A 14,455-nucleotide genomic window follows, 5' to 3' on the forward strand; every position below is an offset into this window, starting at 1 on the left:
CTCAGTTCAAAATGCAGAAATCACCGGTCTTCTGTGTCCTTCGCGCTGGGAGTTGGAGACTGGAGCTGTTCCTATTCGGCCATCTTGCTCCGCCCGCCCAGGCTAGTCTTAAACACCTGGGCTCAAGCAATCCACCCACCTTAGCCTCCCAAAGTGCTGGGATTACAGGGATGAGACACCATGCCCAGCCCTCCTTGTGCCTGTTTTAAAAATTGAGTTATTAGAGTTTTTCCTGTAGAGTTGTTTGAGCTCCTTATATATTCTGGTTAGTCATCCCTTGTGAGATAGGGAGTTTGCATGTATTTTCACCCATTCTGTTGGTTGTCTCTCACTTTGTTGGTTGTTTCCTTTGCTGTGCAGAAGCTTTTTAATTTGATATGATCCCATTTGTTCCTTTTTGCTTTGGTTCCCTGGGCTTATGGAGCATTACTCAAGAAATCTTTGTCCACACCAATGTCCGGGGAGTGTTTCTCCAGTTTCATTTTATTATTTTCAGGTCTTAGATTTAAATCTTTGATCCATTGTGATTGGATTTTTGTATACTGCAAGAGATAGGGGGTCTAGTTTCATTATTTTGCATAATGATATCTAGTACCATTTATTGAAGAGACTGCCCTTTCCCCAGAGTAAGTTCTTGGCATCTTTGTTAAAATAAGTTCGCTGTAGATGTATAGATTTATCTCTGACTTCTCTATTCTTTTCCACTGGTCTGTGTGTCTGTTTTTATGTAACTGCCATGCTGTTTTGGTTACTATAGCTCTGTAATATAATTTGAAGTCAGGTAACATGATTCCTCCAGTTTTGTTCTTTTTGCTTAAAATAGTTTTGGTTATTCTGGGTAGTTTGTGGTTCTGTATAGAATTTAGGATTGTTTTTTCTATTTCTGTGAAAAATGTCATTGGTATTTTGATAGGGATTATTTTGAATCTATAGATAGCTTTGCGTAGTATGGATTTTTGTTGTTGTTGTTGTTGTTGTTGTTTGTTTTTTGAGTTGGAGTCTGTCTCTGTCGCCCAGGCTGGAGTGCACTGGCACTATCTCAGCTCATTGCAACCTCCACCTCCCAGGTTCAAGCGATTCTCTTGCCTCAGCCTCCTGAGTAGTTGGGACTACAGGCCCACACCCAGTTAATTTTTGTATTTTTAGTAGAGACAGGGTTTTGCCTTGTTGGCCAGGCTGGTCTCGAACTCCTGACCTCAGGTGATCTGCCCACCTCAGCCTTCCAAAGTGCTGGGATTACAGGCATGAGCCACCATGCCTGGCCAACAATAGGCCAAAGTATGGCACTTGGACATACTGAGTACTTTGTTGTTGTTGTTGTCTTTCCTTTCAGTGGAGAACTGGGTCTCGCTAAATTGCCCAGGCAGGTCTCACACTCCTGGGCTCAAGCTATCCTCCTACCTCTGCCTGCCTAAGAGCTAGGATTACCGATGTGAGCCACCGCACCCAGCATGGACATTTTAACAATACTGATTCTTCTAATTCATGAACATAGAATATCTTTCCATTTTTTTGTGTCTTCAGTTTCTTGCATCAGTGTTTTATAGTTTTAATTGTAGAGATCATTCACTTCTTTGCTTAATTCCTAGGTATTTTATTTTAGCTGTAGTGATCATAAATGGGATTCTTGATTTCTTTTTCAGATTGTTTGCTGTTGGCCTATATAAGCGTTACTGATTTTTGTCTGGGCCCGGTGTTTCATGCCTGTAATCCCAGTACTTTGGGAGGCTGAGGCAGGTGGATCACGAGTTCAGGAGATCAAGACCATCCTGGCTAACACAGTGAAACCCTGTCTCTACTAAAAATACAAAAAATTAGCCAGGCGTGGTGGCGGGCACCTATAGTCCCAGCTACTCGGGAGGCTGAAGCAGGAGAATTGCATGAACCCGGGAGGCGCAGCTTGCAGTGAGCCGAGATCGTGCCACTGCACTCCAGCCTGGGCGACAGAGTGAGACTGTGTCTCAAAAAAAAAAAAAAGAAAGAAAGAAATGTTACTGATTTTTGGCCAGGTGTGGTGGCTCTTGCCTGTAATCCCAGCACTTTGGGGGACTGAGGTGGGCGGATTAAGACCATCCTGGCCAACACGATGAAGCCCGGCTCTACTAAAAATACAAAAATTAGCCGGGTGTGGTGGTGCATGCCTGGTAGCCCCAGCTACTCAAGGGGCTGAGGCAGGAGAATTGCTTGAACCCAGGAGGCGGAGGTTGCAGTGAGCTGAGATCATGCCACTGCCCTGCAGCCTGGCCACAGAGTGAGACCCCATCTCAAAAAAAAAAAAAAAAAAGTTACTGATTTCTGTATGTTGATTTGTAATTTGACTTCTTCCTTTCTTAATTAGATGTCCTTTATTTCTTTCTCTTGTCTGATTGCTCTAGCTAGGACTTCTGGTACTGTGTTCAATAACAGGATGATAGTGAGCATCCTTGTCCTGTTCCTGATCTTAGAGGAAAGACTTTCAGTTTTTCCCCATTCAGTATGATACTAGCTGTGGGTCTTTCGTATGTAACTTTTATTATATTGAGGTATGTTCTTTTTATACCCAGTTGTTTGAGAGTATTTATACAGATTGTTGAATTTTATCAAATGCTTTTTCAACATCAATTGAAATGATCATGTGGTTTTTGTCCTTTATTCTGTTGATATAATGTGTCACATTAGTTGGTATGAGGATGTTGAACCCTCCTTGCATACCTGGGATCAATCCCATTTGGTCATAATAAATGATCTTTTTAATGTGTTGTTGAATTTGGTTTGCAGTATTTTATTGAGGATTTTTGCATCAATATTCATGAGTTATATTGGCCTATACTTATATATATATATATATTTTTTTTTAAGACAGTATCTTACGCTGTCACTCAAGCTGGAATGCAGTAACTTAGTAGAGCCAGGTTTTCACCATGTTGGCCAGGCTGGTCTCAAACTGTTGACATCAGGTGATCCACCTGCCTTGGCCTCCCAAAGTGTTGGGATTACAGGCGTGAGCCACTGTGCCTGGCCTATAGATTTTTGTTTGTTTGTTTTTTCTTTTGATGCATCTTTGTCTCATTTTTGTATCAGGATAATACTTGCCACATAGAATGAGTTTGGAGGTATTCCTTCTTCCTCTATTTTTCAGAATAGTTTGAGTAGGATTGGTATTAGTTCTTCTTTAAATGTTTTGTAGAATTTGCCAGTGAAGTCATTGGATCTGGGGCCTTTCTTTATTGGGAGACTTTTTATTATGGTTTCCATCTTGTTACTTGCTATTAGCCTGTTCAGGTTTTGGATTTTTTCATGATTCAATCTTGGTAGATTGTATGTGTCTAGGAATTTATTCATTTCTTCTAGATTTTTCAATTTTTTGGCATATAGTTGCTCATAATAACCAGTAATTCTTTGAATTTCTCTGGTATCAGTTCTGATGTCTCATTTTTCGTCTTTGATTTTATTTATTTGGGTCTTCTCTCTTTTTTTCTTAGTCTGGCTAAAGGTTTGTCAATTTATCTTTTCAAAAAACTGGTTTTTGTTTTGTTGCTCTTCTGTATTGTTTTCTTCATTTCAAATTCATTTATTTCTGCTCTGATTATTTATTTATTTATTTATTTATTTGTTTATTTATTTAGAGACAGAGGCTCACTCTGTCACCCATGCTGGAGTGTAGTGGCACAATGGCTCACTGCAACCTCCACCTCCTGGGTTCAAGCGATTCTCCTGCCTCAGTCTTCAGAGTAGCTGGGACTACAGGCGTGTACCACCACCCCTGGCTAATTTGTGTATTTTTAGTTGAGATGGGGTTTCACCATGTTGGCCAGGCTTGTCTCAAACTACTAAACTCAAGTGATCCAACCACGTTGGCCTCCCAAAGTGCTGGGATGACAGGTGTGAGCCACCATGCCCAGCCTGCTGTTATCTTTATTATTTCTTCTACTAATTTTGTGTTTTGTTTGCTCTTCCTTTTCTAGTTCTTTAAGTGGCATTGTTAGGTTGTTTATTTGAAGGTTTTCTCTTTTTTGATGTAGATACTTATGCCCATAAATTTCCCTCTTACTATGGCTTTTGCTGTATCCCATAGGTTTTGGTATGTTGTGTTTCCATTATCATTTGTTTCAATGAATTTTTCAGTTTCCTTCTTGATTTCTTCATTGACCCACTGGTCATTCAGGAACTTATTGTTGAATTTCCATGTGTTTGTATAGTTTCCAAAATTTCTTTTGTTACTGATTTCTAGTTTTACTGTGTTCAGAGAAGATGCTTGATGTTATTTCAGTTTTTGAGTATTTTATAGATGTACTTTTTTCATAAATATTTTACTTATATTTATGTTACTTACATACTTCATACTTTAACAGTTCCACTACTATTTTTGCTCACCTGTTCCCCATTGAGAGAATTTAGCTGTTTTTAAACCATTCCAAAGAACATCTTGGTACACACTGGATTGTGTTTTATGATGTTTACAATGGCTTCCACCTAGTAGGCTTACAGTATTGTTTGATGAAATAATCTCAAAAATGACTAAGATGGATTGTTGAAATAATCTTTTAGTTGGATACATATTTCCATTTTGCTTTCTGAAAAGACTGAACAGTATTACGGTATTACTAGTAATGTGTTTATGGAACTGTGTCCCCATATTTAATGTGTATTTTTCAGATAATTTATCCTTTTGTTACTCAAAACCACTCAGATTTTTTTACCTTGATGTGAAAAAGTTATTATAGCTTTAATTACATTTTTATTGTGATCCTTTCTAAATTATAAACCTACAATGTCTTGTAATTTAAGTAAAAAAATTTCTTATTAAAATTTTTGGCTATTTGGATTCTAAACACTCATTGCCTTGTTTTCTCCTTAATTTGGAGCAGTCTGGCTTCTACTACTACCATTTCACGAAAGTATTTCTTACTAAGATAACTAGTCATCTCTTAAATGGCCAATCCCGTAGCAGCACTCAAGACTTTATCTTTCCTCATCTTTCTACTGTATTCAGTGTTGTTATTCAGTTCCCCCTTTTTCAAATTTTTTATTTCAATAATGGCCTTCTCTTATATTCTCTTATATTCTTCTCTTATATTCTCTCTCATTCTCTGATATTCTTCAGGGTGAGGTTCCTCTTTCTACCCCTTGGTTGATCCGCCATGGCCCATCTTTGTTAGTCTTTTACACTGTTTTTCATACTCTTTCTAGACAATATCATTTTTGCTCATGGCCTCAGTTAACTACAAATGGCTCCCAAATCTGTATGTTCAACTCAGGTTTCTCTCTGCTTTAGATTGAGGTATCTAGCTGTTTGACAAATTTCTAGGCATTTCATTTTCAACAAATGTAAAATCAGATCCCTATGTTTCTTTCTTATCCTGTTCCTTTTGTCTTACCTTCTCAGTGAATACCAAAATCCTTGTATTCTTTTGCCTTTTCTCAAGATAGTTCCTCCTCTGTCCCTTTCTATTTCCTCCTCTGTCCTTTTCTATTTCAGGCATATTTAGTAATAATAATAGTAATAATAGCATTCTCTCATCTTCATGCCTGCTCTTGAACATTTTAAATAATATCTTCCATTGTAAAACCAAAGTGATCTGTCTGACATACTACCTGTATGATCTGTCTGACCATGTTTTCCCTTCTTGCAATCCTTCAGTATCACCCAACACCTTTGGAAGTAAGCTAGTCTCCTGAATGTTGCATCGTGACCTAGAGAATTTATGAAAGTCAAACCATGGGCTGGGCACGGTGGCTCATGCCTGTAATCCCAGCACTTTGTGAGGCCAAGGTGGGTGGATCACCTGAGGTCAGCAGTTCGAGACCACCCTGACCAACATAGTAAAACCCCGTTTCTACTAAAAATACAAAAATTAGCCAGGCGTGGTGGTGCGCATCTGTAATCCCAACTACTCAGGAGGCTGAGGCACGAGGATGGGTTGAGCCTGGGAGGCGGAGGTTGCAGTGACCTGAGATTGCACCACTGCACTCCAGCCTGGGCAACAGAGGGAGACTCCATCTCAAGAAAAAAAAAAAAAAAAAGACAGAAAAAAAGAAAAAGAAAAAAGAAAGTCAAACTGTGGAATCAGCATTATTTAAGGTTGTCTGAGTTATTCCAGTTTCAGCCTGACTTGAGGCTTGCTGATTACAGGGTAATCCCAGCAGACACTTTGTATTCCATACAGGGTTGTGCTGATCTCCTTTTTCCCAGTTTCTCTCCAGCCATTCTTCCTCTCATAACATACTCTTCATCATACCATTCCTGAATTCACTGCATCCTCTTATTTTTCTGCATACTTTGGACATACTGACCTCTGTCTTGAATCTCCTTTCCACCCATAACCCACAGATGTTTTATTTATTGTGCTAGTCTCATTTCAAGTCCAGTGTATTTTAACTCGTCCAGAGAGTTACTGTTTCTTTGACCAACTATTTTTATATGCATCTGTGTACTACTTGGAAGTTTTTATCTGATTGTATTTTATTTGTTTACACTTTTTCCTCCCCACTGGGCTTTAATTCCGTGAGGGCAGGGATCTTGTGTGTGTGTGTGTGTGTGAGGCAGGATCTCACTCTGTTGCCAGACTGGAGTGCAGTGGCACAAACACAGTTCATTTCAGCCTCGACCTCCTGGGCTCAAGCAATCTTCCTACCTCATCCCCACAAGTAGCTGAGACTTACAGGTGCTCACCACCATGCCTGACTGATTTTTGTATTTTTGGTAGAGATGGGGTTTCACCATGTTGGCCAGGCTGGTCTCAAACTCCTGAGCTCATGCAGTCTGTCTACCTTGGCCTCCCAAAGTGCTGGCATGGGCCACCAAGCCCTGCCTGAGTGCAGAGATCTTTTTTTTTTTTTTTTTTTTTTTTTTTTGAGGTGGAGTCTCGCTCTGTTGCCCGGGCTGGAGTGCAGTGGCCGGATCTCAGCTCACTGCAAGCTCTGCCTTGCAGGTTCACGCCATTCTCCTGCCTCAGCCTCCCGAGTAGCTGGGACTACAGGTGCCCGCCATCTCGCCCGGCTAGTTTTTTGTATTTTTTAGTAGAGACGGGGTTTCACCGTGTTAGCCAGGATGGTCTCGATCTGCTGACCTCGTGATCCGCTCGTCTCAGCCTTCCAAAGTGCTGGGATTACAGGCTTGAGCCACTGCGCCCGGCCCAGAGATCTTTTAATACTAATGCTGAGCACAGTCCTTGAGACATAGTCTTCATAAACATGTACTGAAGTGAACTTCAGAGAAATATGCATAACTACATTGGTTCTAAAATATGTGCCCACCCAAACACTGTGTTAGAAGTCATCATTCGAAATTTCAAGCAATACCAAAAATAATCAGAAAAGTAAGCTGCCACTCATGACATTAGGCCACTACTATACTACTACTGCTAGAACATGAGACTTTATTTTGCTAATTATACTTTCTAACTGATATGACAGCCTAAGGAAAAAAGGCATACATAAGTCACCACTTGGAAAATTAATGTACATTTCATTTCTAGGCTGGTGAATCAAAGACTTCTGGAAGTACAGTCACAAGTTGAAGAATTACAAAAATCTTTACAGGATCAAGGCTCAAAAGCAGAAGATGTAAGTTTTAATATGTACCAACCATGGTCCGTCAGTTTCACAATGTTGAGAAATGACTTTTATTTTTTATTTGATGTTTTTTATCAAAATAATTTAGTATTATATTGGTTATAGGAAAGAAACAGTGTTTTCCTTTTTACTAACATTCCTTATAAAAAGGACCAGATCTGTCTCTTCAGATTCACTCTGCTGGGAATTAGAAATTCATTTCTAGTTACCAACTGAGGAATTAATTGAGGCTTTATGTTTTAAATGTGCTCAACTCAGTGTTCAAAGATGAAGTATAGGGTTTTTCCCCTTTGGTCAGAAAAAATTGCTAGTGGGAATTTGGAATGTTCAAGTAGAAATTTTTAATGTAAAAGTGATTTTAAGAAAATACTGCTGTCCCTGGAATTACATTTTCTCTAAATCTCTGAATCCCTCTTACTCCTTCTGTTCCCCAACACTGGCCCTTTTTTCACATCCCCCAGCACTCTGCGTCTCTGTCCCAACTCTGCACACTTGCACTAGAATAGTGTAATTGTATTAGCCAAGGACTGCCTTTCTTCACACCTGTGTTTTAACCTTCTATCACAGTACTCAGGTAGCACATAGTCATCTATCTCTGGCAAAAGTGTAAGTCAAATTTTGCAAATCCTTTATGTTCAATGAACAGTAAACAACAGAGCTAAGACTTAAAGAGTGTTCAAAAATAATGTAAAGAGGAGAAAAAACAAAATTTTGGTGATCAGTCTTTGCTTCAACCAGATGTTTTGTTTCTTTCCTGTTACCAGTGTAATTTGCTGTAAACTCTGGCATTTGAGCATAAATGTTTGTTTCCATTGATAGAGTCATTTTGGAGGATTAACTTCAAAACTGTAGATGTAGCCAATTCCATTTGGCCTTTTTAACATAAGAGGATATAAAAACAAAAGGAACCAAAGAAAGGGAGTTAAGTATGTTACTTAAAATTTGTGAATACTAGATACAAAAAGCTCATCCATGGCCTAGCTTAATGAGTTTCTCCAGACATCATCTTGTGTATATTGGCAACATGTTCTTCATTCTAACATGAGTGATGTTAGCTTATCCCTTAATCAATGCGTTGGCAGTCCTTGTTAGATTCCCAGATTGATTTCTGATTCCTAAAATTGTCACCAACATTTAAACTTCCGTATGCCCTTATTAAAATTTAAAACATGTTTTTATTCAAAATGCTAAATCTTTGACAAAGAGGTGAAACAAAACTACATGAGTGTATTAAAATATTACTAAGCCTAATTAAGTATCTTAGAGATGAATGGGGCAACATTTCTTAATTCGGTGAAATCACTAGGTCCTTTAAACTGAGATAAATGTAAAATCCATTCTGGTCTCTAAAAGTCTGAGGAGACTTTTATTGATCTGTTATGGGAGTGAGGGAAGGGCATGTGGTACATGGGAAGTAAAAATGGTGAAATATCAGAATCAGCTTAAACTTCAGTGTTACAATGATGGCCATTGTGCATGGTTCTCTTACATTAAAACATAAAAGCATTTATTCTTCAAAAGATAATTTGGCATAGCTTGATTAGGTATCACTATGGTAATCAAATCTAATTAAATATGCTGTGGGCCATTACTTTAACAGAACGTATTTCAGAAGTGAGATGCCAGCCCTGTCAAGTACTATTTACATAAACTCGTCCATTTATTTGATTGTCCAGATGCCAATGTCTTGCTGTAAACTAAGCAGAACTTTGCTCTGAGCTCTTTTCTATATGTAGAAAAGATTCAGATAGCTGAAACCATGCCTCCAAATGGCTTAGAGAAATAAATAGTACAATACAGGATATATGGTTCTTGCCCCAGCAAATATTTTTATGTTTTTGTCTTACTTTTCTCTTTCTCTAACTTAAGAGTGTTGCATCTCGGGAATGTGCAACACATAAAGCAACCTGCCAAAGGAAGTGGTCCCCTCTGGAGAAGAACAACATAACTTCTGCCAGCTTCTGTTATCAAAAGCATAGTCCTTTCATATAATCTTAAGTCAGAGTAGAAGGGGTTGCACATTTTTATTATTATTTTTATATAATTTGTTTTTAGCATGGAAGCAGAAAAACATTGTTATATCCAGCCATATGGATAATTTGAGCTAGCCACAATATATAAAACTTCAGAGCACAAGACAGGATGAGGAGACAGTAGAAAAAAGGAAAATGTACATTTCTTTTAAAAAGTGCATATCTTGGGCTGGGCACAGTGGCTCACGCCTGGAATCCTAGCACTTTGGGAGGCCGAGGTGGGCGGATCATGAGGTCAGGAGATTGAGACCATCCTGACTAACACGGTGAAACCCCGTCTCTACTAAAAATACAAAAAAAATTAGCCGGGTGTAGTGGTGGGTGTCTGTAGTCCCAGCTACTTGGGAGGCTGAGGCAGGAGAATGGCGTGAGCCCAGATGACAGATCTTGCAGTGAGCAGAGATTGTGCCACTGCACTCCAGCCTGGGCAACAGAGCAAGACTCCCTCTCAAAAAAAAAAAAAAAAAGTGCATATCTTTTATTTCCGTTGATGAATTACTAAATCATTCCTTCTCTTGGCTGCTGTGTTTGCTTCATACTAATTTGTCCTCTCTGTCTCTTGGCATGGTTTCTGCTCAAGGCTATTGTAAGTATGGCTTCCTTTTCATTTTTATATAGTGAGCAGTTTTTGGATTTAGACTGCCATCATAGTTGATGGTATGGAAAATTTTATTAAGGTAGTTTTGTACAAAATGAATATCTGGATTACTTGCTTTGTAGGTTTAGGACCTTTACAATTAAGTTACTCAAAGGATATCGAACTCTTAAAGAGTCAACTGACAAGAAGTCTGCTCTTGGTTTTATTCCCCATTCCACTCCTGTTCCATCCCATTATTATAATTAATTCATTTATATAAATTATCTTGATTCAGTCTACCCTCCTCCTGCCCCATGCTTTGGTAGGAACAGTCTTCAGTTTGGAGAGGCACTGCAGCATAGGAAGCATGGAGGTGAAGGCCATGCATGGATTCTGGGGTCTGGCAGACCTGGGTTTTGGATCTGCCGCTTGAAAGCTGCTAAATGTTCTCCAGCCTGTCCTTCCTCAACTGTAACATGGGGCTATTGTTACACAGGCTGTGAAGTTTACATATGACAGTGTCTATGACATGATTTAGAGCATTGTTTGGCATATTAACCACCCATTTAACCGTTTTATTATATATCTTCTCAGAGTTAAAGCTTTGCTAGACTCAAATCATAAGCACAGAATTAAAGTTTCTAAAAAGTATTTACATTTTACCCCTGTGCTAAAGAAGGAGTGAGCAGTAATCGAAAGTTAATAGAGTTGGCCGGGTGCAGTGACTCACACCTGTAATCCCAGCACTTTGGGAGGCCGAGGTGGGAGGGGGATCACTGAAGCCCACAAGTTCGAGACCAGCTTGGGCAACAAAGTGAGACCCTGTTTCTATTTTTTTTTTTTATTTTTTATAAAATAAAGTTAACAGGTTTATCTTTTTGTATATTTGGGAAGCAGTGATAGAGGACATGTGGATCTACTGAGGTAACTATAGTTAACATATTGAGGAAAGAAGTGAAAGTTGAAGTATTACAGAGCTGTGTTAGAATGGAAATGAATAAAAATTTTTGGTAATTATTATCAAAAGAACTTAGTTTGAGGGTTCCTTTTCCCTCATCACTGGCGTTGATTGGACAATTTGTTTTATAAGCCTATATTAATTGGGTTTTGACTGAATTAGTTATATAACCATTTATCTCAAAATGTTTCATAAAATTGATTAATAGTATGTACTGTGGAAGTTTAATTATGAAATTTAGTGGTCTTATAGAGAATGTCTTTATTGTTTATTTTTAGGTCAATTTTGATCTCCTGCTTTTCAGGAGTCTTTTTTTTTTTTTTTTTTACCCAGTGAAAGCTACATTCTCCAACATATTAAAAGTTGTGCATATGCTATCCTTCACATTCCCATACCATTGCATAAATTATTTATAACCTGTGCATTTTCATAAGTCACTGATTAAGTCAGACGTATTTATAGAAACTGACCCAATACTTTATCATGACTCAAGGAAAATAGCAGATAAGTGTCTTAAGGGAAATCTGTTATTACTAGGGTCCTGTCTGCCTACCAAATCCAGGAATATTAGGTCTATAATTAAGTGGCATTTTCATTCCTATTTTATTCATCTGCCTGATTATAAATAGAGAATTCATATATATATATCCAGGTTGTGGGTATTTCATACTGATTGTCATCCCTTAGGGGGATGTAATTATAATCTAATTATATGTCTCCCTTTATTAAAGAGATTTAAACTGGGGTACATTGTGTGTTTTCAGCTCTTTGACCAAACAAATTACTGAGAGCTCACTCAAAATTCTGACTATTGTACTTTTAACTTAAAAAAAATATTATTTTAGTTAAAATATGAGGTAATAAACTAACTTTGTTTTTCATTTTTAGTCAGTCCTTCTAAAAAAGAAGCTTGAAGAACATCTGTAAGTATAAGAGCTGTTGAGGCTGATTCTTCTATAGTGGAACAGACGTGCTTTGTGTTAGGTAGTTATGGTGTGTCTAGGCGTTGGCACAGGTGGCCCTTGAAGAAATAGAAAATTATAATACATATTAAGAGAGTCTGAAGGGTCACTTCCGCCCAAGGTTCTCAGGTCAGAATAATGACTGCTTTAGAACTGCCTTCTCAAATGAGACTTTAGGGTTTTCTCTCTTTGTGATAATCATAGTTAGGAGTTTGAGACACTCTAGATCATGGGTCAGACACCTCTTTCTATAAGGGGTCAGATAATAATTGCTTTTTAGGAGTTAAAAGCTGGTCTCTGTCACAGCCACTCAGCTCTGCAGTTGTAGCTTGAAAATAGCCATAGACAATACGTCAATTAATGGTTGTGACCATGTTGTAGTAAAACTTTATAGATACAAACAGGCAGCAGGCTGGTTTTGGCCCATGGGCTATAGCTTGCCAGCTCTGAAGTATTGCCAGCTTAATCTATTTATTTAAAAAAAAATTTTTAAGAGGCAGGGTCTTTTAAAAAAGAGACCCAGTCTTTAAAAGACTTTAAGGTCTTTAAGAGACAGGGTCACTATGTTGCCCAGGCTGGACTTGAACTCCTGGTTTCAAGTGATCCTCCTGCCGCAGCCTTCTGAGTAGCTGGGATTACAAGTACATGCCACCACACACAGTCTAATATTCTTTCTTAAGTAAATTTTTTAAAGTCTGTGAAAACTTGTCAGTAGATTTTCAAATATTTCCTTGAGTTACAAACAAGAACTTTTTGGTATAAAAGGTAAAGTAAATTTTAAAATATTCACATTTGTTTTTTCATGAAGAAGAAATCTTCTCTCTTTGTCTTTAACTGAGGTTGACCATATTAGAAATGTTTCATAATTTTTCTTGCACCCAGTGACAACCTTAATCCTTCTCATCCTTTTCTAGCAAAACTCCTGGCAAGCATTGAATTAGTGACTATGAATTTATAGCCCGTTAAAGTGTTACAACTTTACACTGTGCTAAACCAGACATCCTCAGTACCACAAAGATAATTTGGATTTATTCTACTAGGATGGGAAAGAAATTCTCTTCTCTGGCAATTTGCCTCATGCTATCCAGTTTGTGTTTTTGTGTTTTAAATGGTAAATGTGGGAGACACAAGATACTCCTGGCAACAGATTTGCTAGCAATTCTAGCAGTGGGCAGATTCTTAATGTACTAGAACAGAAAATATTACTTTTGCCTTTTGTGAGATTACCTGCAGTGAGAATTTAGTACTGAATTCTGTCCTTTAAAAAAAAAATTCTCATTCCTTTATGGCAAAAAATATAATGCCCGTTATTTCATAAAACTACCAACTAACCATTATTCTGTGCTCAGTCATTTACATGGTGAAAAATCTTCATCAGAAAGGATTTATTAGTGAAGATGGAGACTGTTAGTTCCTATAGCTGCCATGTCAAATTACCATACACTGGATGGTTTATGGCAACATAAATTTATTCTCTCATAGTTCTGGAGGCTAGAAGAACCAAGGTGGCAGCAGGCTGGTTCCTTCTAGAGGTTTGGAGGGACAGTCTGCTCTGTGCTCCTTGTTGTTGCTGGTAACCGCCAGCAGTCCTGATGTTTTTGGTTGTAGACAGATCACTCCAGTTTCTTTCTCCACCTTCACATGTCATTCTTTGTATGCCTGTGTCTCGTGACCTTCTGATAAGGATGCCAATCATTGGATTTAGGGCGTTCCCTGATCCAGTGTGCCCTCATCTTAACTAATTATATCTATAAACACCCAATTTCCAAATATTGTTACATTCACATATCCTAGGAATTAAAACTTCGATTTTTCTTTTTGGGAGACACAATTCAGCCCACCACAGGAGCCACAGATATCTCCAAATAGGGCCAGCCTCATGCACATTTAAAATGACAATGGGCTGGGTGTGGTGGCTCACGCCTGTAATACCAGCACTTTGGGAGGCCAAGGCATGTCAATCACTTGAGGTCAGGAGTTTGAGACCAGCCTGGCCAACATGGTGAAACTCTGTCTCTACTAAAAATACAAAAATGAGTAGGGCATGGTGGCGTGCACCTGTAATCCCAGCTACTCAAGAAGCTGAAGCAGTAGAATTGCTTGAACCCAGGAGGCAGAGGTTGCAGTGAGCCGAGATCACACCACTGCACTCGAGCCTGAGCAACAGAGCGAGACTCTGTCTCAAAAAAGAAGAAGAAAACAAAGAAAAGTTGGGTGCAGTGGCTCACGCCTATAATCCCAGCACTTTGGGAGGCCGAGGCAGGTGGATCACTCAAGGTCAGGAGTTCAAGACCAGCCTGAACAACATGGTGAAACCTCATCTCTACTAAAAATACAAAAAATAGCCAGGCGTGGTGGCATATGCCTGTAA

At 38.7% G+C, this 14,455-nt stretch overlaps 1 protein-coding gene across 1 annotated transcript in view; it reads left to right on the top strand.

Annotated features, from left to right (window-relative positions):
• Positions 1–14,455, top strand: part of HOOK3 (hook microtubule-tethering protein 3) — a 152,969-nt gene that overhangs the window by 112,411 nt on the left and 26,103 nt on the right. Inside the window, exons 15-16 of the mRNA XM_011957091.1 lie at positions 7,458–7,545; positions 12,011–12,045. Of these exons, the coding sequence (XP_011812481.1) occupies positions 7,458–7,545; positions 12,011–12,045 (123 nt within the window). The remainder of the gene's footprint in view (positions 1–7,457; positions 7,546–12,010; positions 12,046–14,455) is intronic.

The sequence above is a fragment of the Colobus angolensis genome, unplaced genomic scaffold, assembly GCF_000951035.1.
Source record: "Colobus angolensis palliatus isolate OR3802 unplaced genomic scaffold, Cang.pa_1.0 Scaffold433, whole genome shotgun sequence".
NCBI classification, from domain to species: domain Eukaryota; kingdom Metazoa; phylum Chordata; class Mammalia; order Primates; family Cercopithecidae; genus Colobus; species Colobus angolensis.